At 36.5% G+C, this 23,381-nt stretch overlaps 2 protein-coding genes across 4 annotated transcripts in view; one reads left to right on the plus strand and one right to left on the minus strand.

Annotated features, from left to right (window-relative positions):
• The window catches only part of LOC107587505 (serine incorporator 5), a 35,240-nt gene extending 30,084 nt beyond the window's left edge, over positions 1-5,156 (plus strand). For 2 of the 3 annotated variants that reach the window (XM_016275310.1, XM_016275308.1), the window contains 4 exons: positions 2,009-2,078; positions 2,380-2,416; positions 2,615-2,759; positions 3,559-5,156. In XM_016275310.1, coding sequence (XP_016130796.1) covers positions 2,009-2,078; positions 2,380-2,416; positions 2,615-2,759; positions 3,559-3,703 — 397 coding nt within the window. In that variant the 3' untranslated portion in view covers positions 3,704-5,156. Of the gene's footprint in view, positions 1-2,008; positions 2,079-2,162; positions 2,200-2,379; positions 2,417-2,614; positions 2,760-3,558 lie in introns of all 3 variants that reach the window. The other variant, XM_016275309.1, reaches the window with a different exon arrangement.
• Positions 5,157-7,101: 1,945 nt separating this feature from the next.
• LOC107587510 (thrombospondin-4-B) lies at positions 7,102-22,572 on the minus strand. The gene is made up of 21 exons (XM_016275317.1): positions 22,333-22,572; positions 21,426-21,623; positions 21,087-21,334; positions 19,921-20,035; positions 19,736-19,818; positions 19,279-19,333; positions 18,954-19,123; positions 18,291-18,428; positions 17,292-17,366; positions 17,016-17,195; positions 16,773-16,877; positions 14,336-14,443; positions 14,090-14,249; positions 11,489-11,607; positions 10,159-10,211; positions 9,902-10,083; positions 9,442-9,669; positions 8,203-8,399; positions 7,810-7,982; positions 7,582-7,721; positions 7,102-7,505 (listed from the first exon to the last, which is right to left on the minus strand). Exons 1-21 carry the CDS (start codon positions 22,409-22,411, stop codon positions 7,465-7,467), a joined length of 2,847 nt encoding a protein of 948 aa, XP_016130803.1. The 5' UTR covers positions 22,412-22,572; the 3' UTR covers positions 7,102-7,464.
• Between the last annotated feature and the right edge of the window lie 809 nt (positions 22,573-23,381).

Here is a 23,381-nt window from a genome sequence, read left to right on the forward strand (position 1 = left end):
TTGCTACAGAAGTTATTAATCTTTGTTTAAAAAATACAAGTTTTAGATCATGTTAGCTCATTAAATAACACAGTTGCAACTTTCAATTTTAACAACCTGTTATTAAATATTGGACTACCTAAGATTAATGAATGTTCAGAAGAATTTTTCATTGGCAGTTTGTTAACTAATGAAGCCCTAATGTAAAGTGTGACCGAACAATAAAGAATCAAAACACTTTCAAACAATATCTAGAGTATGTTGTAGTCCAGATTAAAATGTAAAAAAGTTTGAAAATAAATAGCCTATTAAGTCTAAATATTTAAGTATTTGGCGCTGTGATGAACATCATAGCAAATACACAAATCTGAATGGCTGTTTAAATCATTTCAGAAACAGAAAGTAGTGCAGCTGCTTTGTTTACAGGCTTCTTTCACGCAGCATACAGCGGTGTTGTGCATTCTGACCAGTTGATGGGAAAAGTATTCTTAAAATGCATTCAAAATTCTGAATAATTTGTAATATATAATTATTCACGGTATTTAGAAGTGCCCACGATAACAATATCGTGCATATTCATTACCGTGATATATCGCATTACCGAATACCGGCACAAGTCTAGGTATCGGTTATAAAATATCAATATCGGTCGATAACTAAGGACGTTTCACAAGACCACAAGAACAGAAAAGAGCGCATATTGAGAAACGGCTATTGTCAGTGTGAAAATATGCAAATATAAAATACACTGTTATATTTTTTTGTGTTTGCGCACTCTGATGTAAATAAGCCCAACACTCATGGACAGCAGAGCGGAACGAGTGAAGGCGAAGCTTTATCCCCTTGCATCACGCAAAAGTGACGATTCTAGTCAACCAATCAACGTTCTGCAGTGAGTTCAGCTCCACCCTTTTGGTACCCTTTGCTGTGCTAGTTACCCCAACGGAAGGGTACCAAAAAAGTGGTATGGTACGGTACGCTATTTTGGTACCATTCACAACTTCTGACAATGGAAACGGACATAATTGCGTACCGTACCGTACTGTACTGAACCGTACCGCTCGGTGGAAACGAGCCATAAGTGTCACTTAATCTATGCATATTTCTCTCCTGATTCAGACAAGACAAATTTTTCACTGAATTAAGCAATAGTATGGATCGAGGATTCGTATTTTAAAGTGAAAAACATCCTAATAATGGATTTGTTTCTTACAAACATGCAGCTTTTCACTTCACTTGTGTATTATTGTGATGTTTTTAAAACTCTCATTCTGATGGCACCCTAATATTTAATGCTAATTTTTTTATTTATTCATTCATTTCTTTTTTTAATTTATGGGTGAACTATTCCTTTAAAATGTTAATTTCTGGAAATCATCCCCTCGGCCATAATTCACAAAAAAAAAAAAATCTTCAAAAGTATTGTTCATTTGTGTAAGTAAGCCATTTATTTTATTCCACTGAAGAAAACATAATACAGTTTGAAAAGGCATGATTTTTGGGTGAACGATCCCTTTAAATAAGCTGGGATATTCTTGGCCTGGATGCAAGTCCCCATAACATATTATTTAAATGGGTGATCCCAAAAATGATCCTGGGAGGAGTGGAAACATGTAATTATCTGGTTATGACAAGATGTTCATTTGGATTTAAAAGCAGGTAGTTTGGTAGGAAGGGAGTGAAGATTAGAAGCTCTCATACTGTGAAGACGTGAACTCGCATGTGTTTCTCATTAACTGCAGACATGTCTGCTGAAGCTCTCACTTTAGAGCCACTCCTCTCCACCAAAGCCATATTTACACACGTATGTGTTAGTTGTCAGACCGGTGATTCATTGTTGTGTCTTGCATCGAAATGTTTATGCCATATTTCTTTGGAGCAGAAAAAGTGACTTATTTTTTTCATCTGGTGGCATTTTGAAGAGTTTTAGGGAGTGCTCTGCTTTTACATTTGATGGTTAAAAAAGAACACTGCCCCGAGTGTCTGATGCCTTTTGAGTTAACATAAAAAATACTCTTCCTTCCTTCAGTTTGATCTCCACCACCAAGAGGAGCTCAACAGCATTGCAGGTGTACAGGAACGATATGCCTGAAAATGAGGTGAACATTTGCCATGTTCTCTCTCTGCTGTGTTTTACATTACATCAAACTATATCATAAATCACTCTTCTTCTTTCTTTTCAGAGAGCACGCTGTTGCTTCTGCTGTGTTGACGATACAGGTAAGACACTTATTTCAACCAACACCTCTAGTATTTTAGGACAACGATTTCAAACTTAAATGTTAGAGGAATAACATATTTTTGACGTTAATTTGGATTAACATTTGCCATGTTCTCTCTCTGCTGTGTTTTACATTACATCAAACTATATCATAAATCACTCTTCTTCTTTCTTTTCAGAGAGCACGCTGTTGCTTCTGCTGTGTTGACGATACAGGTAAGACACTTATTTCAACCAACACCTCCTCTAGTATTTTAGGACAACGATTTCAAACTTAAATGTTAGAGGAATAACATATTTTTGACGTTAATTTGGATTCATTTAGACACTTGAAAAAAGGTAGATGGAGCCTCCTGGTGGTCAAGAAGAAGTACTACAGTTTCTTAAAACGGATGATTTTTTTATATTTTCCAGAGGACTATGATGATGAGAAGACTGCTGGAGGGCAGAATGTGAAGTATGATGAGAGAGACGGCACAATCTACAGCTACTGCTATTTCCATTTTGTTTTCTTTCTCGGCTCCCTCTACGTCATGATGACTGTAACCAACTGGTTTCAGTAAGTATATAGCAACAACACAAACATTTCTTATTTTCAAATGTCTCAGGCCAGCTGTTACATTGTCTTATTGCTTATTTGAGTGTATATATATATATATATATATATATATATATATATATTATGTGCATATATATAAAAAATGTAAACTCCATTTTAGTCTGAATTAAAGTTTAAAGTTTTATTTTTTTATAGTATAATTTATATAAAATAATACTAGTATTTTTACTATTGTAGTCATTTAATTGTATTATTTTTAATTGTATTTTATTACTGCAGTATTCTTGTTTGTTACTGTTATTGTTAACAGCAGAAGCTCAGAGGTCGTCGTGCTTTAAAGGGGTATTTCACCCAAAAATGAAAATTCCGTCATTAGTTACTCACCCTCATGTCGTTCCAAACCTGTAAGACCTTCGTTCATCTTCGGAACACAAATTAAGATATTCTCGTGAATGCACAGCGGAGAATGACACAGAAGAGAAGAATTTAATGAAGTTGTAATTTTTGTTTTCTTTGCGTACAAAAAGTATTCTCGTAGCTTCATAAAATTACAGTTGAACCACTGATGTCACATGGACTATTTTAACGATGTCCTTACTACGTTTCTAGACCTTGAACATTTCAGTTGCATTGCTGTCTATGCAGGATCATAAAGCTCTCAGATTTCATCAAAAATATCTTACTTTGTGTTCAGAAGATGAACACACACACATATATATATATGTATATGAGGGCGAGTAATTAATGACAGAATTTTCATTTTTAAGTGTAATATGCACATAATCCTATCTCTCTGCAGTTATGAGAACGCAAAGATCGAGAGGCTGTTGGAGGGGAGCTGGTCAGTGTTCTGGATCAAGATGGCATCCTGTTGGGTCTGTTTATTTCTGTACATGTGGACCCTGGTGGTCCCCATGCTCTTCCCAAAGAGATTCCAAGCCTAGAAACCCTTCACACATGATCCAGTATCACCACTGTCCATTTAAAACTACTGTGTGTGTGTTTGTGTGTGAGAGTGTTTTGTTTGTTTTTAATGTTTTTTTTTAATTATTTGTTTTAATAGTTTTAGTATAGTAATGGCTTTTGATTTCTCAAAAGCTGCTTATGTTTTATGTCTCTAAATAGGTTTTCATGAAAATTTGTTACAGAAATCATGTTACGGTTACTCCCATGCTGATGTAGGGCTCTTGTTTTCCTTATAACATGAAGGTATGAAAACAAAGCATTACTCGGGCTCACACGTCACCTGTAAGTGTCTTGCTTGTTACACTTTTATTTTGGTAGCTGAAGAATTCTATGCAAATCAACAAACCATCTGTGATTTTCATTCATTTATTTGTCTGCCTTTTTTAAAAGGTCTTTTCATTTCAGGGTGTTTCACTAAGGTAACAAGACTTCCTATTTGAGTAAATGTACATATTTATTTGATCGAAATATCTCTTCTCAGTAGGTAGGAAAGTGCTGCCTTGCAAAACTAGAACACTATACCACCAGTTGCACTCTTGAAAACATGATCGAAACCAGCTGAGAAATTACTGTGCAAGATTATCCCTGTACATATATGTGAATAAAAGTACTCATATGAGATGTTACTGCATTTATTGAAGCACCCTAATAACTTCCTTATAAGACCACACCAAAACATTATTTCCAAATAAGTCCGCAACATTCCTCAAGTTTCCTATCTCTCGGCTTCATCTTAAATCTCAGGTAGTAATGAATTCCACATGCTGTTTCCAGTGAATCACCATTGTAAGGAACGCATGTGACTGCCATTCCCAGTAAATGTTTTTATGTTGATTTGGAATGGACGGGCAAAGCCAAGGCCACATCGTTATGCCCCAAAAACCCAAACTGCCACACAGATAGTTATACGGCCAACAGCAACACTGAAGCTATAGATTTTTCGTTCTTATTTTTCGATTTTTGTTACAATTTAAATGGTGCTTTAGACCATGGATGTCCTATAATATTTGATTCCAACTCATGCACTAGACTTGCAAGCATGTTATTTGTCAAAGAACGATCTTTTATACTTAAAAAGCATTGTTACAGCTGTTCTATTTAATCTTTCAGAGGTTTTTGTTGCTATAAGTGCATGTGTTTGTGGTGTTCAGTTTAAGTTTACAGGAGCTGCCTGTATTGGACATAATGCAGCACTTCTGATGCTCCCTGGTAGAAAAAAGTGTTGAAGTGTTGTCGATGAAGGAAATACAATCTAGAACTGGAATTATTTGACATTTTTATGGTTATTTCCTGTGTAGCAGTTGTAGCTGTCCTACATGTTTTGACAAACCAAAATCTCTTATTAGAATTCGAGCTGGTTTGTCTTTATATTCCTGGTGATGGTGATGTTTTTATATAAATCAAAATTCTCAAATAATTAATGCTTGCCTTAAACACTACTTAAAGTGTTGAAGTGTTGTCGATGAAGGAAATACAATCTAGAACTGGAATTATTTGACATTTTTATGGTTATTTCCTGTGTAGCAGTTGTAGCTGTCCTACATGTTTTGACAAACCAAAATCTCTCTTATTAGAATTCGAGCTGGCTTGTCTTTATATTCCTGGTGATGGTGATGTTTTTATATAAATCAAAATTCTCAAATAATTGATGCTTGCCTTAAACACTACTTGCTACAACTGCATTAAGCTATAAGCATACTGTTTATGTAACCTCTAAACAATTTGATGCTCAGTATTTGGTTTAACTCTGTGTTTGTCTGGATTAAACATTACACTTTCCTTTATTTACAAATATGCTGAAAATAAAGGTGACATTTGATTGCAATATGTGCTTTATGTAAATAGTCCATTGTAAAGATGACAACTAGATATACTCATAATGTTGCAAAAAATGTAATCTTGCGCTTTGTGTTGTTTCACTCATTTTGCATGAAGACATTACAATCCAAAAATATGTACAGTAAGTTTACAAACAACTCTTGTCCTCATTTATATGCATTGATTTTTCTTTATTATTATTATTTACTTTTTTCCCATCATTTCAATACATTCCATGAAAGGAAGTCATATGAGTTTAATTGCTGATCAATATTCTTTTTAGTGTTTTTATTGATATTGCCAGTTCTTTCAATAAAAAAGACAAATTAATAAAATGGTGTTGTCTATTACATTATTTAATGTTTTAAAGGGGTCATATGATGCTGCTAAAAAGAACATTATTTGGTGTAATGAAATGTTTATGCGGTTTAAAGTTTAAAAAACACATTATTTTCCACATACTGTACATTATCCTCTATGCCCCGCCTTTCTGAAATGCTCATCGGTCTGATAAAGCGAGGTGTGCTGTGATTGGCCGAATACCTCAAGTGTGTGATGGAAATGTTACGTCCTTTACCATATTGTGATGCTTGCGGCAACCACATGTGACGACCCCGGGCTGGCTTCCTCCACGGTGAAAGCCGATCCGGCGATCCACAGCGCAAAATTGAAGTAGTTCCTCAGCGACCAGCACGGATCAGCTCCAGGCATGACGAAGCGATATCGTCCTCTTTTGGAAGACCAAACAAAGTAGTTTCGCTTTCACAACGAAGCACACAGCGCCTTCACGACATGGCGGCGGCGGCAACAATACAACAGCGAGAATAAAAGTTACGCCATCTTCTTTCTTTGCGTGAACATTTGGGCGGCATTATGCAAATCTTCCCACATCGTGACGTAGACATGTGGGGGCGTGTTAGAATGAGCCATTTTAGGTAGGTGTGGCTGACTCTTAACTTTTATAAAGAATATCTCTTTGGATTTGAGACTTTAGTCTTTGCAGCTTTACAGATCTTCTTTATGCACCAAGAGCTTGTAACACTCCAAAGAGAAAGGAAAACTTGAAATCGCATCATATGACCCCTTTAATATATAGAAGTTTTGTAATTTGTAGTTAACAAATTATAACAGTAATAGCTAACACGTATACTATATGAAAATGAGACTTAATTGTGTATAAAATTAGAGGTGTGATTTATGGTGAAACAACCTTCATGGGGCTTGCAAAATAAAACCAGTCAATGTTAAACATCAGTCACCGGTTTCTCAAGCAACGCCTCACAAAAGGCTTCCAATATACAGGACAAGTTGTATGGAGCATTTTAATGTTTGCTTTTCTATTTTTTTCTTTCTTTTTTCATTGTACTTTAATAAAGTTTTTGAAAGAAGTCTCTTATGCTCACCAAGGAATTCATTTAATCAAATTTTAAATTAACTTTTCATTTTAAATATATATTAATTTATTCCTATGATGGGAATGCTGAAAACATTTATACTGACCCCAAACTTTTTTTTCTTTTCTTTTCTTTTATCTTAATTTTTATATATTTTTTGGAGCAACACAGCTTTTTGGGTTGTTTTATTTTTAAATTTTTTATTTAAACTATCACTGTAAGATTACAAGTGTATGACATTCTCCACCAAGTTCAAGCACAAAACTTGACAATTTAAATGTATTTGTTCAGTTTATTAATATTAAAACAATTAGTGAGTTTTTAGTAGCACAGAGGCTTTGCTCTTTCCTGCTGAACTGCATTTTTATGCAGTGAATATTACAGAAGTCTAAATTCAGCATAACTATAAAACTGGATTCGTCTTGAATGCAGAAGTCAGTAAATGGTGTTTTACTGGAAATATGAGTACCCAAAACATCAGTCATATCACAAGTAGTGCTCTCCAGTTTCATTTCATCTTCGTTTCATTACTGCTGGGCTTGTTCTGTATAGTCTTCCGGGATTGTGTCTGTAAATGTCATAAAATGTATATTAAGATACACACTGAAATGAATAAGAATGCATTGTTCAAGCACTGCACTCACCATTACAGCGGTATCTCAGATTGGACCAGATGATGTTTTCCTGGGAAAAGCAGAACACTCCAAGACGGCCTCCTCTCATACTGGTGTCAGTAACCACTCCAGAGTCTGCAACCAAGTCGGTACCTTCATAGAACTTTACTCTGTGCCAAAACAGAGAAACACCACTAACACGTTTCTCACATCCAAATCTAGTAAAGTCTGAATTCTCCAGTATTTTCGGCGTCTGACCTGATGTATCCCACTTGGGGCCTGTGCATCAGATTCCAGCGGTAGGACACCTTGTCCTTCCAGCCCACATTACGAAGGTCTTTCCACAGCATGCGCACTTGATCGTTTGTGTCTCCAGTGTGCCACAGAGAATTCCTCAGGAACTCCCCTGGCCCGGTTTTAGACTTCACAGCCTAGAAATGCAAATATATTGATTCATGTCTGTGTGTTTATTATTTAAATTGAATAATCAAATCTATCAAAATAACTATTTGGCTATAGCTATAACATCCGTTAAGTGATTTTGCACGCTTCAGATTTTAGCCACAGCCACATTTCTATATTCGCCGAGGGCTCCGTGGAGCAGCAGTAATGATAAAAGCAGACAGTAATAGAGATGAAGAGCGCTGGGACCTTAAGCTGAATGCCAGGCTCAGCCACGGCTCTGAAGGGCACGGCCTGCCAGTACGTCTGCTCCGTCTGCTTCCACATCACCACATAGAAGCTGGAGGAATCCTGGTAGCCGAAGATGAAGCCTGCATAGTCATCATCGGTCACTGTATTCACGTGGAAGGTGCCCTCAAAGTCCACGCCACTGAATGCTGTGTACCCTGTTTGTGGTGGCAAGATTGTCACATTTTGGCCAGATTTTCATTTAAAAACAAAATACTAAAGCTCATGTTTCAACCATGATTTAACCAAACTCGTACAGAAATTAGATACTCAAAAAAAGTAAATTCTCTCATCATTTATTCACTCTCATGCCATCCTAGATGTATTTGACTTTCTGTCTTGTGTGAAAATGAAGATTTTTAGAAAATGAATACATCTGTGAGAGTCCATATAATGCAAGTGGACAGTAAACGAAAAGCTGCTGCTTCAAAAACATGCAAAACAAACACAAAAGTAACCCCAGTTTAATGTCTTCTGAAGCGAAACGATGGGTGTGAAAAATAGTCATATTTTAAACTTTTTTAAACTATAAATTTGCTTCAGAAGACGCTGATTCATCCACTGTGGTTGCATGGATTACCATTGCTTTTGTTTTGTGTGGTTTTTGAAGCATCAACTTTGAGGGTCCCATCCACTTGAATTATATTATCTTACAGAAATTTGTGTTTCAAAGAAGAAAGTCATATAAATCTGGTACAACGTAAAATCAGTAACTGATGAGGGAATTCTTTCATTTTTGAGTAGAGTACCCAAAAGAGCTCACCCAAAAAGGAATTATTTGTGCACAAAAAGTATTCCTGTACCTTCATAAAATTAAGGTTGAACCACTGATGTCACATGGACTATTTGAATGATTTCCTTACTACCTTTCTGGCCTTAAACACGGTAGTTGCACTGCTGTCTATGCAGTGTCAGAAAGCTCTCAGATTTCATCAAATATATCTTAAATTGTGTTCCGAAGATGAACAAATATCTTACAGGTTTGGAACGACATGATGAGGGTGAGCAATTGATGACAGAATTTTCATTTTTGGGTGAACTATCCCTTTAAGAGAAAACAACATAGCTTTACTTAAAAGACCAATTAAGACCAGTATGAATTTCCAGGCTGGTTTATGCTGGATTGGTGCTGGTTTAGCTGGTCTTTTCACCGTGGAAATACTCAAGATGATTTGAATGGTGTGGGTCACATAAACATACCAACAGCTAGTCCTGGGTCACTATTCATGGTTTGGACAATCTCCATTCCCTGATTAAGAACAACCCAGTTGGGGTCAATCTGAGCCTCTCCCTCTGGATCCAGAACCACAGTCTGATAGGCTCTGAAATCAGTCAAAGTGATCTCTGCATTCTCAGGGCAGGTGTCGATTCTGTCTATCACATGATCTTTGTCAAAGTCTCCAGCGCAGTCATCACCCACCCCATCATCTGACAAAGAAGAAGAGCGAGAAAAAAAAAAACGGTTTGCTTATTTCTCTTTTTATCAGTGGTCTGATTTATAGATTTGTGAGGCACATTATGAACAATATTTGGACACTTAAGTTACACTTTAAAACACAAATGTCCTTGTATTAGCATTAAAAAAATGTAAACTAAAACATTTGTCTTGATTCATTGAACAACTTATGACATCCTACTAAACAAATGTTGCTGTGCGTACTGTTTTCATCCTTTTGGTCTGGGTTTGACACCAGTCTACAATTATCTTTATCATCCAAAATGCCATCATTATCATCGTCATCATCACACTCGTCTCCAAGTCCGTCCTTATCAGTGTCCAGCTGTGCGCTGTTGATGATGTTGGGGCAGTTGTCTTTGGTGTTCTGATGACCATCTCCATCACTGGAACAAAAGACCTACGTTATAAACTTGTTTTATATTGACCGTCAAAGAGAAAGGTAAAAAATCAGACTCTACCTGTCAATGTTTGTGTCACAAGTGTCTCCAACAAGATCATCGTCAACATCAGACTGATTGAAAGAAAACAGAAGACAGGTTAAAAATAGTAATAATGAAAATGACATATTTAACATACAAAATATACTAAATACACATTATACAACAGTTTGTTTCCCTGAATCTGGACAAGAGGCCTTAAAAGAGTGCTGATATAGGAACTTAACAGCACAGGGACTTGTTTGGATAGCTTCCTTTGTTTGTATTTGCACCAGTAGGTGGCAGCAAGTGACTGTTTGGTGACTGAATCTTTCATTCAACAGTTTCACTCAAAACGTTGATTCATTCCGGACCGGATGAGTGAATCATTGAATCATTCACTCAACCGATTCTGTGTGTTGCTCAGAGTCACGAGAGGTTGTTTCTGCTTTGGATTTGTTTTCTCTAACTGTTTTCGTTGGTGAAGCAAAAAAAAAAGAAGACAAAATAGCTGTCAATTTTGTGTATATTAATTTAATTATTGTTTGTAACTAAACAGTTTTTTATTGTTTATATTGTTTATTCACTGAACTGTTCTCAGAATCAAAGCAACTCAGAATCGTGTTGTTTTGTGAATATTAGCAGGCAATGAGCCAGTGATATTTAGGGACAACAGTACTCTTGCTCGTTTAATATTGTTTATCTAGATTGGTCAGCATTGTTTGATGGTTTTTGGATATGTACAGTGATAAGAGTGATTCTGCCAGTATGGTAAGATGCTATTTTGTGTAAATAAATCTCACTAAAAACTCAATGTTGTGATGCTAGGCAGTATGAAAAAAAGTATTTTTTTTGCATTATTGAGGTACTATTATAGTTTTTATTCATATTTTTGAATTAGTTATTATTTTTATATTTTTAATTTAAAAAAATTTCAGTAAAGTTTTAATCATTTTTGTGAATGTTTTTGTCATTTTTATGATTATTTTGTTATTATTTTTCAAACGTGTCTATATAGTTAGATTTATTTACCCCTTTTGTACATCAAGTTAAACTAAATGTAAATAAATAAATAAAATGTTTTGTGGTTTTAGTTTGTTAACTATAATAACCCTTGTTTAAAACATGGATAACTACTAATTTTGAGATAAACAGTTGATAAAATGCCTAAATAATTTGACTCCCTAAAACAGAGGCAGAAAAGCAGTTTTCAAGAAACAGTGATTTTTAAAAACTAAAGCACTAAAACTATCTATTTAAATTAGGTTCAAATTTAGGTTTAAAAACTAGATGACACGAAAAAGTTATGTTATTAAAAATACACAGAATAGAATAGAATTCAGGAGCAGGCAGTAATAACGTTGTTTGGCACCTGGTTGGGGTTTGGCACCTCAGGGCAGCTGTCACATGCATCACCAACACCGTCATTATCTTTGTCCTTCTGGTCAGGGTTGGGAACCCTCTGACAGTTATCCAGGATGTTCTTCAAACCTATCAGAAGTAGAGAATGTACATGGATGCATTCAGTGATTCATCACTAGAGTCAGAGCCAGAGTATAGAGCCAGAGCACCAGTGGTATAAATGAAAGTATTATACAGAGGTATACTGTCTAAAATGTCACTGAATCGAGCAAACTCCATCAGGAGAAATGCACTGCGGTGTTTGCGGTGTTATACAGTGATGTCTTTGTGTGCAGTTTGTCGGGTCATGTCACAAGGTGGCGGTGTTTCGGAAAGACTTCTGTGGAATAGTTTCCACGTGTCAGCAGCTCTTGGCGCAGGTTCTTGGTGGAAATGTGGTTGCTCAAAGGAGACATGACCAAGCTCTAAAGTATCAAGTCAAGTGTCTGGATTTCTGCCTTGATGAACAGACCGTAAATGTCAAGCGCTGCATGGACGCTATTTTACACTTTTCAGACTGGAACAAATAATTGTCGATTTGAAAGAAAATGATCAGTGTGGTGCCGTAGAAGCTGTTAATATCCCTACAGGTCACTTCAGTTTTACATGACCTGTGCAGGCTAAAGAGCGCTCTAATTTGAGCTTTAAAACACAGAAGCTTCTGTTTTTCCTCATAAAAGGAGCTAAGCACAGGAAAATCCTGATAAAAAACAGGCCCAAGGGTGAAAAGGATATTTAAAACCTAACACCCCATTTCTGCAACTAAATAAAATACACAGCAGCCGCAGAGCAGATGGAACACTAGCAGAGATTGGAAAAATGTGTGCAAAAATTGTGAAGTTGATTTTTGACAAAATAAGACCTGAATTCAATTACCATCCCCGTCTATGTCATCATCACAGGCATCTCCCAGTCCGTCTTTGTCTGTGTCCCGCTGGTCCGGGTTCTCCACATTTACGCAATTATCACAAGCATCACCATGGAGATCTTTATCACTGTTCTTCTGGTCTATGTTAGGAGCCAACCAGCAGTTGTCCTGTAGGAAAACAGTCATGCAAGCACTGACATTGAAGGGAGCTTCTCAGTTCATCAAATCATGATCTAATGTTGATTAATCTGGACCTGATCATTGAAGATGCCATCACTGTCTGCATCCTCATCACAGGCATCTCCCTTCCCATCTCTGTCTGCGTCTTCTTGGCCCGAGTTTGGAACAAACATGCAGTTATCCTAAAAAAATGAAAAGTAAAATAATCTGGTATCACTTTACAATAAGATTTAGTTTGTTAACATTACTTAATACAACAGCAAAAACATAAATTATTCTTTAGTTCTTAAAGGGTTAGTTCACCCAAAAATGAAAATTCCATCATGTCGTTCCAAACCCGTGACGATCATCTTCAGAACACAAATTAAGATATTTTTGATGAAATCCGAGAGCTTTCTGACCCTCCATAGATGGCAATGTAACTGAAATGTTCCAGTGGTTCAACCGTAATTTTATGAAGCTACGAGAATACTGGCAGAAGATTGTCATTTGGAGGAGAAGAAATTGTTGAATAAAATTGTTATTTTTGTTTTCTTTGCACACAAAAATATTCTTGTAGCTTCGTACAATTGCGGTTGAACCACTGATGCCACATAAACTATTTTATCGATGTCCTTACTATGTTTCTGGGTCTGGGAACATTTCAGTTGCATTGCTCTCTTAGGAGGGTCAGACAGCTCTTGGATTTCATCAAAAATATCTTTCTTTGTGTTCCGAAGATGAACGAAGGTCTTATGGGTTTGGAATGACATGAGGGTGAGTAATTAATGACGGAATTTTCATTTTCGGGTGAACTAACCCTTTAATCTTGATTACTGTTAAGTTTAACATAGTAATTAAAATGATATTAACAATTTCAAGTTGTGTAAATGTTATTAATTTATGAATGAACATGAAAATAAACACTATCATTCAAAGGTTTGGGGTCAGTAAGATTTGTAATGCAATTGTAAAGAATAGTAATCTTTAACAAGTTTCGGAAAGACTTCTGTGGAATAGTTTCCACGTGTCAGCAGCTCTTGGCGCAGGTTCTTGGTGGAAATGTGGTTGCTCAAAGGAGACATGACCAAGCTCTAAAGTATCAAGTCAAGTGTCTGGATTTCTGCCTTGATGAACAGACCGTAAATGTCAAGCGCTGCATGGACGCTATTTTACACTTTTCAGACTGGAACAAATAATTGTCGATTTGAAAGAAAATGATCAGTGTGGTGCCGTAGAAGCTGTTAATATCCCTACAGGTCACTTCAGTTTTACATGACCTGTGCAGGCTAAAGAGCGCTCTAATTTGAGCTTTAAAACACAGAAGCTTCTGTTTTTCCTCATAAAAGGAGCTAAGCACAGGAAAATCCTGATAAAAAACAGGCCCAAGGGTGAAAAGGATATTTAAAACCTAACACCCCATTTCTGCAACTAAATAAAATACACAGCAGCCGCAGAGCAGATGGAACACTAGCAGAGATTGGAAAAATGTGTGCAAAAATTGTGAAGTTGATTTTTGACAAAATAAGACCTGAATTCAATTACCATCCCCGTCTATGTCATCATCACAGGCATCTCCCAGTCCGTCTTTGTCTGTGTCCCGCTGGTCCGGGTTCTCCACATTTACGCAATTATCACAAGCATCACCATGGAGATCTTTATCACTGTTCTTCTGGTCTATGTTAGGAGCCAACCAGCAGTTGTCCTGTAGGAAAACAGTCATGCAAGCACTGACATTGAAGGGAGCTTCTCAGTTCATCAAATCATGATCTAATGTTGATTAATCTGGACCTGATCATTGAAGATGCCATCACTGTCTGCATCCTCATCACAGGCATCTCCCTTCCCATCTCTGTCTGCGTCTTCTTGGCCCGAGTTTGGAACAAACATGCAGTTATCCTAAAAAAATGAAAAGTAAAATAATCTGGTATCACTTTACAATAAGATTTAGTTTGTTAACATTACTTAATACAACAGCAAAAACATAAATTATTCTTTAGTTCTTAAAGGGTTAGTTCACCCAAAAATGAAAATTCCATCATGTCGTTCCAAACCCGTGACGATCATCTTCAGAACACAAATTAAGATATTTTTGATGAAATCCGAGAGCTTTCTGACCCTCCATAGATGGCAATGTAACTGAAATGTTCCAGTGGTTCAACCGTAATTTTATGAAGCTACGAGAATACTGGCAGAAGATTGTCATTTGGAGGAGAAGAAATTGTTGAATAAAATTGTTATTTTTGTTTTCTTTGCACACAAAAATATTCTTGTAGCTTCGTACAATTGCGGTTGAACCACTGATGCCACATAAACTATTTTATCGATGTCCTTACTATGTTTCTGGGTCTGGGAACATTTCAGTTGCATTGCTCTCTTAGGAGGGTCAGACAGCTCTTGGATTTCATCAAAAATATCTTTCTTTGTGTTCCGAAGATGAACGAAGGTCTTATGGGTTTGGAATGACATGAGGGTGAGTAATTAATGACGGAATTTTCATTTTCGGGTGAACTAACCCTTTAATCTTGATTACTGTTAAGTTTAACATAGTAATTAAAATGATATTAACAATTTCAAGTTGTGTAAATGTTATTAATTTATGAATGAACATGAAAATAAACACTATCATTCAAAGGTTTGGGGTCAGTAAGATTTGTAATGCAATTGTAAAGAATAGTAATCTTTAACAATATTACTGTTTTTATTGTATAACTGAACCCAAACTTTTGTGGAAATGTATATTTGTAAAAATGACCTCGACTGATAAATGAAGAGAATGTTGTTCATTGTCAGTTCATGATATCTAATGTGTTAACTAGTGCTAATAAACTAAACTTCTAACAAAAATAACAGGTCACGTGAATATCACCTTCTTGCAGGTTCCATCTCTGCACTGAAGTTTCTTATCTGGATAAGCGTCAATGTCTGTGTCCTTTCCACAGACGTAGCCATTTCCTGCCCAGCCAATTTTGCACTAAAAGCAACAAAGATGTCAGCTGAGAAAGCTGTGTCCTGGCTCAAAAGAATGGCATAGAAAGTCACCAACATCTCTTTATGTTTTCTTGAAATGCACAAGTAGACAAAACATCTGTGTGAATGCTTGACGTCTCACCGCACAGCTGATGCTCCCATCTCTCTCCACAACACACTCTGCGTTGACGTCACATGGATTTGGCTGGCCGTTCCCACACAGCCTGTCAGTTAGAGGAGCAGGGTCCAGGCCAGTACTTATGCAGCCACTATTCTGGTCACCCGTGAATCCAGTCTTGCAGATCCCACAGTGAAACGCACCCTACAAGAAAGCAAGTTTCACATTTAAACTATATTTACTGTACCTGCCACTGGCCACATTAGTACAATGGGTAAACTAGGATAGTTGTAGTCTTACCACTGTGTTATGGCAGTATGAATTGGGTGTGCAGCCACCGTTATCTATCTGGCACTCATCAATATCATTGCATATCTGATAAAAATTATAAATATGATGTTAATCACAGTACGGTACTAAAATCACAAACAATACCATTTTTACTTTGTGTATCATGGTGATACTATTTTTGAACTTGTAGTTGTAATTGGAGTACCGTGTAAATATCATGGTATATAATACAGTAATCATTCTTTATCACTGGCATACATTAGAGCAGGGGTGCCCAAACTCGGTCCTGGAGGGCCGGTGTCCTGCAGAGTTTAGCTCCAACCCTAATTAAACACACCTGAACCAGCTAATCAAGCTCTTACTGAGCATGCTAGAAACTTCCCGGCAGGTGTGTTGAGGCACGTTGGAGCTAAACTCTGCAGGAAGGTCTTATGGGTTTGGAATGACATGAGGGTGAGTAATTAATGACGGAATTTTCATTTTCGGGTGAACTAACCCTTTAATCTTGATTACTGTTAAGTTTAACATAGTAATTAAAATGATATTAACAATTTCAAGTTGTGTAAATGTTATTAATTTATGAATGAACATGAAAATAAACACTATCATTCAAAGGTTTGGGGTCAGTAAGATTTGTAATGCAATTGTAAAGAATAGTAATCTTTAACAATATTACTGTTTTTATTGTATAACTGAACCCAAACTTTTGTGGAAATGTATATTTGTAAAAATGACCTCGACTGATAAATGAAGAGAATGTTGTTCATTGTCAGTTCATGATATCTAATGTGTTAACTAGTGCTAATAAACTAAACTTCTAACAAAAATAACAGGTCACGTGAATATCACCTTCTTGCAGGTTCCATCTCTGCACTGAAGTTTCTTATCTGGATAAGCGTCAATGTCTGTGTCCTTTCCACAGACGTAGCCATTTCCTGCCCAGCCAATTTTGCACTAAAAGCAACAAAGATGTCAGCTGAGAAAGCTGTGTCCTGGCTCAAAAGAATGGCATAGAAAGTCACCAACATCTCTTTATGTTTTCTTGAAATGCACAAGTAGACAAAACATCTGTGTGAATGCTTGACGTCTCACCGCACAGCTGATGCTCCCATCTCTCTCCACAACACACTCTGCGTTGACGTCACATGGATTTGGCTGGCCGTTCCCACACAGCCTGTCAGTTAGAGGAGCAGGGTCCAGGCCAGTACTTATGCAGCCACTATTCTGGTCACCCGTGAATCCAGTCTTGCAGATCCCACAGTGAAACGCACCCTACAAGAAAGCAAGTTTCACATTTAAACTATATTTACTGTACCTGCCACTGGCCACATTAGTACAATGGGTAAACTAGGATAGTTGTAGTCTTACCACTGTGTTATGGCAGTATGAATTGGGTGTGCAGCCACCGTTATCTATCTGGCACTCATCAATATCATTGCATATCTGATAAAAATTATAAATATGATGTTAATCACAGTACGGTACTAAAATCACAAACAATACCATTTTTACTTTGTGTATCATGGTGATACTATTTTTGAACTTGTAGTTGTAATTGGAGTACCGTGTAAATATCATGGTATATAATACAGTAATCATTCTTTATCACTGGCATACATTAGAGCAGGGGTGCCCAAACTCGGTCCTGGAGGGCCGGTGTCCTGCAGAGTTTAGCTCCAACCCTAATTAAACACACCTGAACCAGCTAATCAAGCTCTTACTGAGCATGCTAGAAACTTCCCGGCAGGTGTGTTGAGGCACGTTGGAGCTAAACTCTGCAGGACACTGGCCCTCCAGGACCGAGTTTGGGCACCCCTGCACTAGAGAGTGCTTCAAAATGTCTTATTACATAATATGTTTGAATGTAAGGGGTTGGTAAGATTTTTTAATGTTTCAAAAGAAGTCTCTTATGCTCACCAATGCTGCATTAATTTGATCTGAATTTTTAGCAATCATTATTCTAGTTTTCAGTGTCACATGATCCTTCAGAAATCATTCGAATATGCTGATTTCAAGAAACATTTCTTATTAATATCATGTTGAAAATAGTTGTGCTGCTTAACATTTTCATGAAAATTGTGATTTTCAGGATTCTTTCATGAATATAAAGTTCAAAAGAACAGCATTCATTTGAGACAGAAATCTTTTTTAACATTATGCATTTTTGATCAATTTGATGCATGACATTTTTGATAAATTTAATGCATCCTTGCTGAATAAAACTATCAATTTCATTAAAAAGAAATCTTACCTACCCCAAGCTTTTGAATGGTAGTGCACACACACACACACACACACACACACACACATTCATACACACTGGTTAATTTAATTTAATTATTTTAATTAACTGTCCCAAATACATACTTGTTTGTTTGTCTGAGCATAGTGAACGCCCACACCCTGGATCTCTGGACCAGTGAAGCCTCGTGTACACTTCTCACATCTGAACCCTGGTGCAGTGTTAATACACCGAACACCAGAGAAACATGGGTTGAACTGGCACTAAAATTGAACAGTTTAAAAGATTAGCTGGATTTATGATGTTCAACAAACAATGCTCTGTAGTAGTACATGGATGATTAAGTCACACGATTGCACCGCGATCTGTGAAAAGTTCTATGAAAACCATTGGAAAATTACCTTAGAGCCTACGTAACAGTTTAAACAATTATTAGTCTAATAAAACCCTTATTGAGACATGATTATATGTTAATAAATCATTATGTGTTGTGTTCCTAACAACTCGAGTTTTATTGTTCATCATTTAGGTAGAACACAATGTCAGATGTGTTGAACAGTCTGTGCTATTGAGAAACTGCAGTGAGTAATGGAAATAAATGAAATAAAATAAAACAAGTCTTCATGAGTGTTCTTGTACTTTCCTAAGTACCCAACTACGAGAGAAGTAAACAGGAAATAAGTGGCCAGATGAACATCATGAACAGCAAAACTTGATTCAAACCACAGAAAGACCTAAAGAATAGTACAGTATTATGATGAACAAAAAATCAGCATCTTAAGTCTAACCTCATCTACATCATCACATTGGACACCATCTCCAGAGTAGCCCTCAGGACAGGGTGCACATTCCACACCTTCAGCTGTTTCGATACACATGTCCAGCTTAAAACAGACCCCTGGCCTGCACTTGGACTGCATTTTATCCTGTAGTCCTGCTTTGTCCCGTCCAAACGCATCTAAATGGTAACAGAACACTTGAGTTCACCTGTCCTACACCTTCAACATCCTCATTATAAGCCTCTAATAATTGACTTGACTGAGCACAGACACGAAAAACTGCTAAATGTTTTCTCATTATAGCTGTTTTGTAACTTTTTAGCTAAAGTCTTACCATTGCACTGAACACACTCCATGATAGTCTTTCTCAAGTCAGCGGTTTCTTTGGTCTGTTATGAAAACAGATTGTTATTATGCTGTTATTATTATAAGGGTAGTTCACCCAAAAATGGAAAGTCTGTCATTACTCTCATTACATTGTTACAAACCTGAAGTGGAATATGAATAGGGGATTTTCAAGCTTCAAATAACCAAAACAAAATTTTTATCATAAAAGTAGTCCATAGGCTTCTTTAGCTTTGTGTGAGCACCAGATTGATAAATATGAATAATCTCCCCGCCATTACTGAAGCAGTGAGTTGAAACCTGATTGATGCAGGAATCATTCAGGCTGGTTCTGTCAACTGATTTAGTGAAAATAATGATCTGTTCCTGAAAGAACTCAAAAGAACTGTACTTTTTGTGTGAACTATCCCTTTAAGGAACTGTTTTCCCACTCAATTTCAAGTTACCTGCTGATCGACCTTCTGTTTCAACTCTTGGATCATTCGCATGAGCTCAAACATTGGGCCAGCTTCCATTTTTGAAGTTGTTCCTGCAGAAATGTAACATAATGATATTCTCTGTATTCGGAAAAAAAACAATCAAATAACCAAAGCTGAATAAGACACAGACGACAGAGAAACAATAGCCTCACCTAGTAGCTGCAGTGTTTCCCACTGTTCACCCTGCTCTGGAGCATTGCAGTCCTGAAGCTCTACCACATTAACAATAGACTCATCAAGCACAAGTCTGAGGTCTGTCAACTTGTCCTGTAACACAGGTACATATTCACAAACTGTAAAATAAATGTTAGTAATTTTACAGAAAAACACTGTTAAATGTTACAGTAAAACACGCTAATTGATTAAGTGTAAGTTACCTTACACAGTGAAAAACTGTTAATAGTTTAACACCACATTACATGTAATTTTACAGTAAAATATAGTCAAATGTATGGTTTTTGCAAGTAAAAAAGTCCCTGCATGACTCATCATGTGATTATATTTTTGTACAAATAATTTTGTTTCACACAAGTATGTGTGGCTGTGATTTATGTCACTTGCAATGAACTCTGATCATGTGGCTTTTTTTTGTGCCACCTGTATATTAGGGTGGTTATCAGCAGGGGCGTTTCCTCTGAGGAGGCAAGGGAGGCAGTGCCTCCTCAAAATATTGGATAAGAAAGAAATTTGTAGTACAAAACTAAAACAATGCCAATATGACAAAATACAACATTAAAAAGTGCATTAAATCACTTGTTTATCTAAAAAAAAAAAAACATTATCTAACAGCGACATTAGCAGGTAAAGTTACAGCAGGAGCTCACGTCTCTCTCGCCTCCACTGAGCCCATTGAGTTTTAACAAACCCCTGATTTACATTGTTAATGTAAAAATATAAAATAGAATAGTTTTTTTTCTTTTTATGATAGTGTAAGTAATGTATATTTAACCAAGATATTGTGACTGGGACATGAATTTACGTTTGATTTGAAAAAAAAAAAAAAAAAACTTTGAAGACTTTGCCTCCTCATTTCAGAACACCACCGCACACCACTGATTATCGGTATATTTTAAGGTAAAAAGGCAGATATTGGTAGTGTTCCTATAGGGATTTTAACATTATATCACTTAATGAAATATATTGTTACAAGTTGTAAAATATACAAGTATCTTGCAAAACCTGTAGTACTTTTTACAATGAATTTCTGACAACCAGAGATGGCAGTTTTTTTTACTGTAGATAAAAATTTTTTTTACAGCTTCCTGTATGCATAGATAAACAGAATAATGATATTATTTGTTCCACCTTCTCGGATTACCTGGGATGAGGTTGGCAGGGTCTTGAGCGTGACTCGTTTTGGGCCCTGCGGCAGTGATTTGAAGGCCAGTGGCACGTCCTGCACTCTCTCCACCAGCCTGCAGTCCACATAGAGGGCCGTGGTGGGGGTGCTCTGCTGCAGCCCGCTGAAGTGGAGCAGTATATGGTGTTGTTGACCATCTGTCAGTGGCACTTTACCGAAATTGGTTGATCCAACCTTTCCATTGCTTTTCAGATATTTCAAAACGACTGTGAACAGAAAAAAGTATTTAGTGTACATATCAAGTTTCTATTGAGCCACTGAACATAAAGCACATTAGTGAGCTCTGATCACACAAACCTTTGTTTAATTTCCCCTGAATGGTGAAATCAAAATAATCTGTGTTGTCTAGGGCATTGAAGATGCGGAAGACCCGAGTTGGAGCTTTGTTCTGCAGCTGCAGGCTTGCCAGGATAAAAACGTTGTCCATGTTCTTTGCCTGTATTCCTCCTTGCAGAAGGTCAGGTAAGCAATCCGGTGACCCCAGAAGATCATAAACTGCAAAATTAGCATTTTTGTCAACAGATTTGCACTGGATACTGATGGTTTTGATGCATTTGTGTAATACACGTTATTCCGCTACTCTTTTGTCCAGGACACAATATAAAAAGCAACCAATAAGGTCATTGACAAATTTGTCCTCAGCTAATGGTCATTTCATAGAGCACTGTAAAAAATCAAAAGTTGAGAAAACTTAAACGTTTACGGCAACCAGCTTCAAGACATTTTTTGAGTTTTCTCAACTTCTTGTATTCAGTTTGTCCAACAAAAAGTTGAGAAAACGCAAAAATCTCCTACAAAATCAAGTTGAGAAAACTCAAAAATCTCCTGAAGCTGGTTGCTTTAAACTTTAAACTTTCTCAATTTTAGATTTTTTACAGTAAGTGTTCAGTTCCACATTTGTTAATCCCACTGCATGCTGGGGGATTTCCAGATAATTTATGACATTTATGGAGTGATAAATGACCTGCCTAACTAAAAAAAAAACTGTTAATTTGTGCTAATATTGATATTATATTTGATCAGAAATGAGCTGGTTTTCATTTATTTCACATTTTAACAGAAGAAAATTAAGGCATGTACACTTTTATTCATAAACAGTTTTGTAAATATATGCAAATAAAAAATGCAAGAATATTAACATTCACAAAAAGTTTTAATTTCTTAAATATTAAATATTTAACTATTATAAGGTTTAAGGTCTTACCAATTCCTTGCGTTTTCACTGTATCAAAGAGTTGTAAAATTAACTGTAAACTGAATATGATTCTTATCCAAGTACCCATTGTGGATTTTTTTTTATGTCGCAAATCCAGTTAAAGTGTTCCACCCTTATTCCTGGAAAAAATGGTTTCTGCTCTGACCCCTGATTCAGTCTTGATCATTAGCCGTCAAAACAGAACTGCCTGTTCCCTGTAGCCCTGCAGATGAATGAGAACCAGACTGGTGCTCAAGTGATTTACGCTTTTCAGATGTCTCTCTCTCTATATAAGGTGTGACCAAGCACCTCCTCCAGAATGCTTCTGTGCTTTTACCAGAAAGCCTTCTCAACCTTCTAAAAGAGGTAAATGATGGGAGGACATGCTTTGGTTTTTGGTCAGAACCTGCGCCAGTTAAAGGTTGCAATGAATATTCTGGTTTAAATGATCTAATTAAACAAATGCTTTTGAAAGCAAACCAAAAAGTTGCTTAAGTTGCCGTACTTAAAAGTTGCAACTGAGGATTTTTACACAGAAATAATAATGGCTTAACAATCCGACTGCACTTAACCAAACAATCTGCAAAAAAAGAAAGAAAGAAAGAAAGAAAGAAAGAACACATTTAGAGGAATGATCTGGCGTGACATGTCCCTGCTGAGTCTTGCCAGTTTGAGTGTTAAGACAGATGAGTTATGGAAAATCAGTTAAACTTTCAGCTTCATATGAATGAGTCTACCACATGAACTCTACAACTGCCTGTGTATTGTATCCTGCAGATTCTCAAATAAAGAAAACAGATTTAATTCTTTAAAAAAATAAATAAATGAAAAACCTAGCAGGATTCTTTTATGATTGCCAAAATCATCAGGTCACTGCCTCTAGTTAGCTTATCCTAAATATACATCTATATAGCCTATTTTTATTGTATTTCTATTATTTATTTACAGTGTTGGGACGGTTACTTTGGAAATGTAATAAGTTACAGATTACAAGATACCCTATTTAAAATGTAATAATAGTGTAACTATTTCAGTTACTTTATTAAATAGGCTAATGT

Source organism: Sinocyclocheilus grahami, unplaced genomic scaffold, assembly GCF_001515645.1.
Source record: "Sinocyclocheilus grahami isolate Dianchi unplaced genomic scaffold, SAMN03320097.WGS_v1.1 scaffold93.1, whole genome shotgun sequence".
NCBI classification, from domain to species: domain Eukaryota; kingdom Metazoa; phylum Chordata; class Actinopteri; order Cypriniformes; family Cyprinidae; genus Sinocyclocheilus; species Sinocyclocheilus grahami.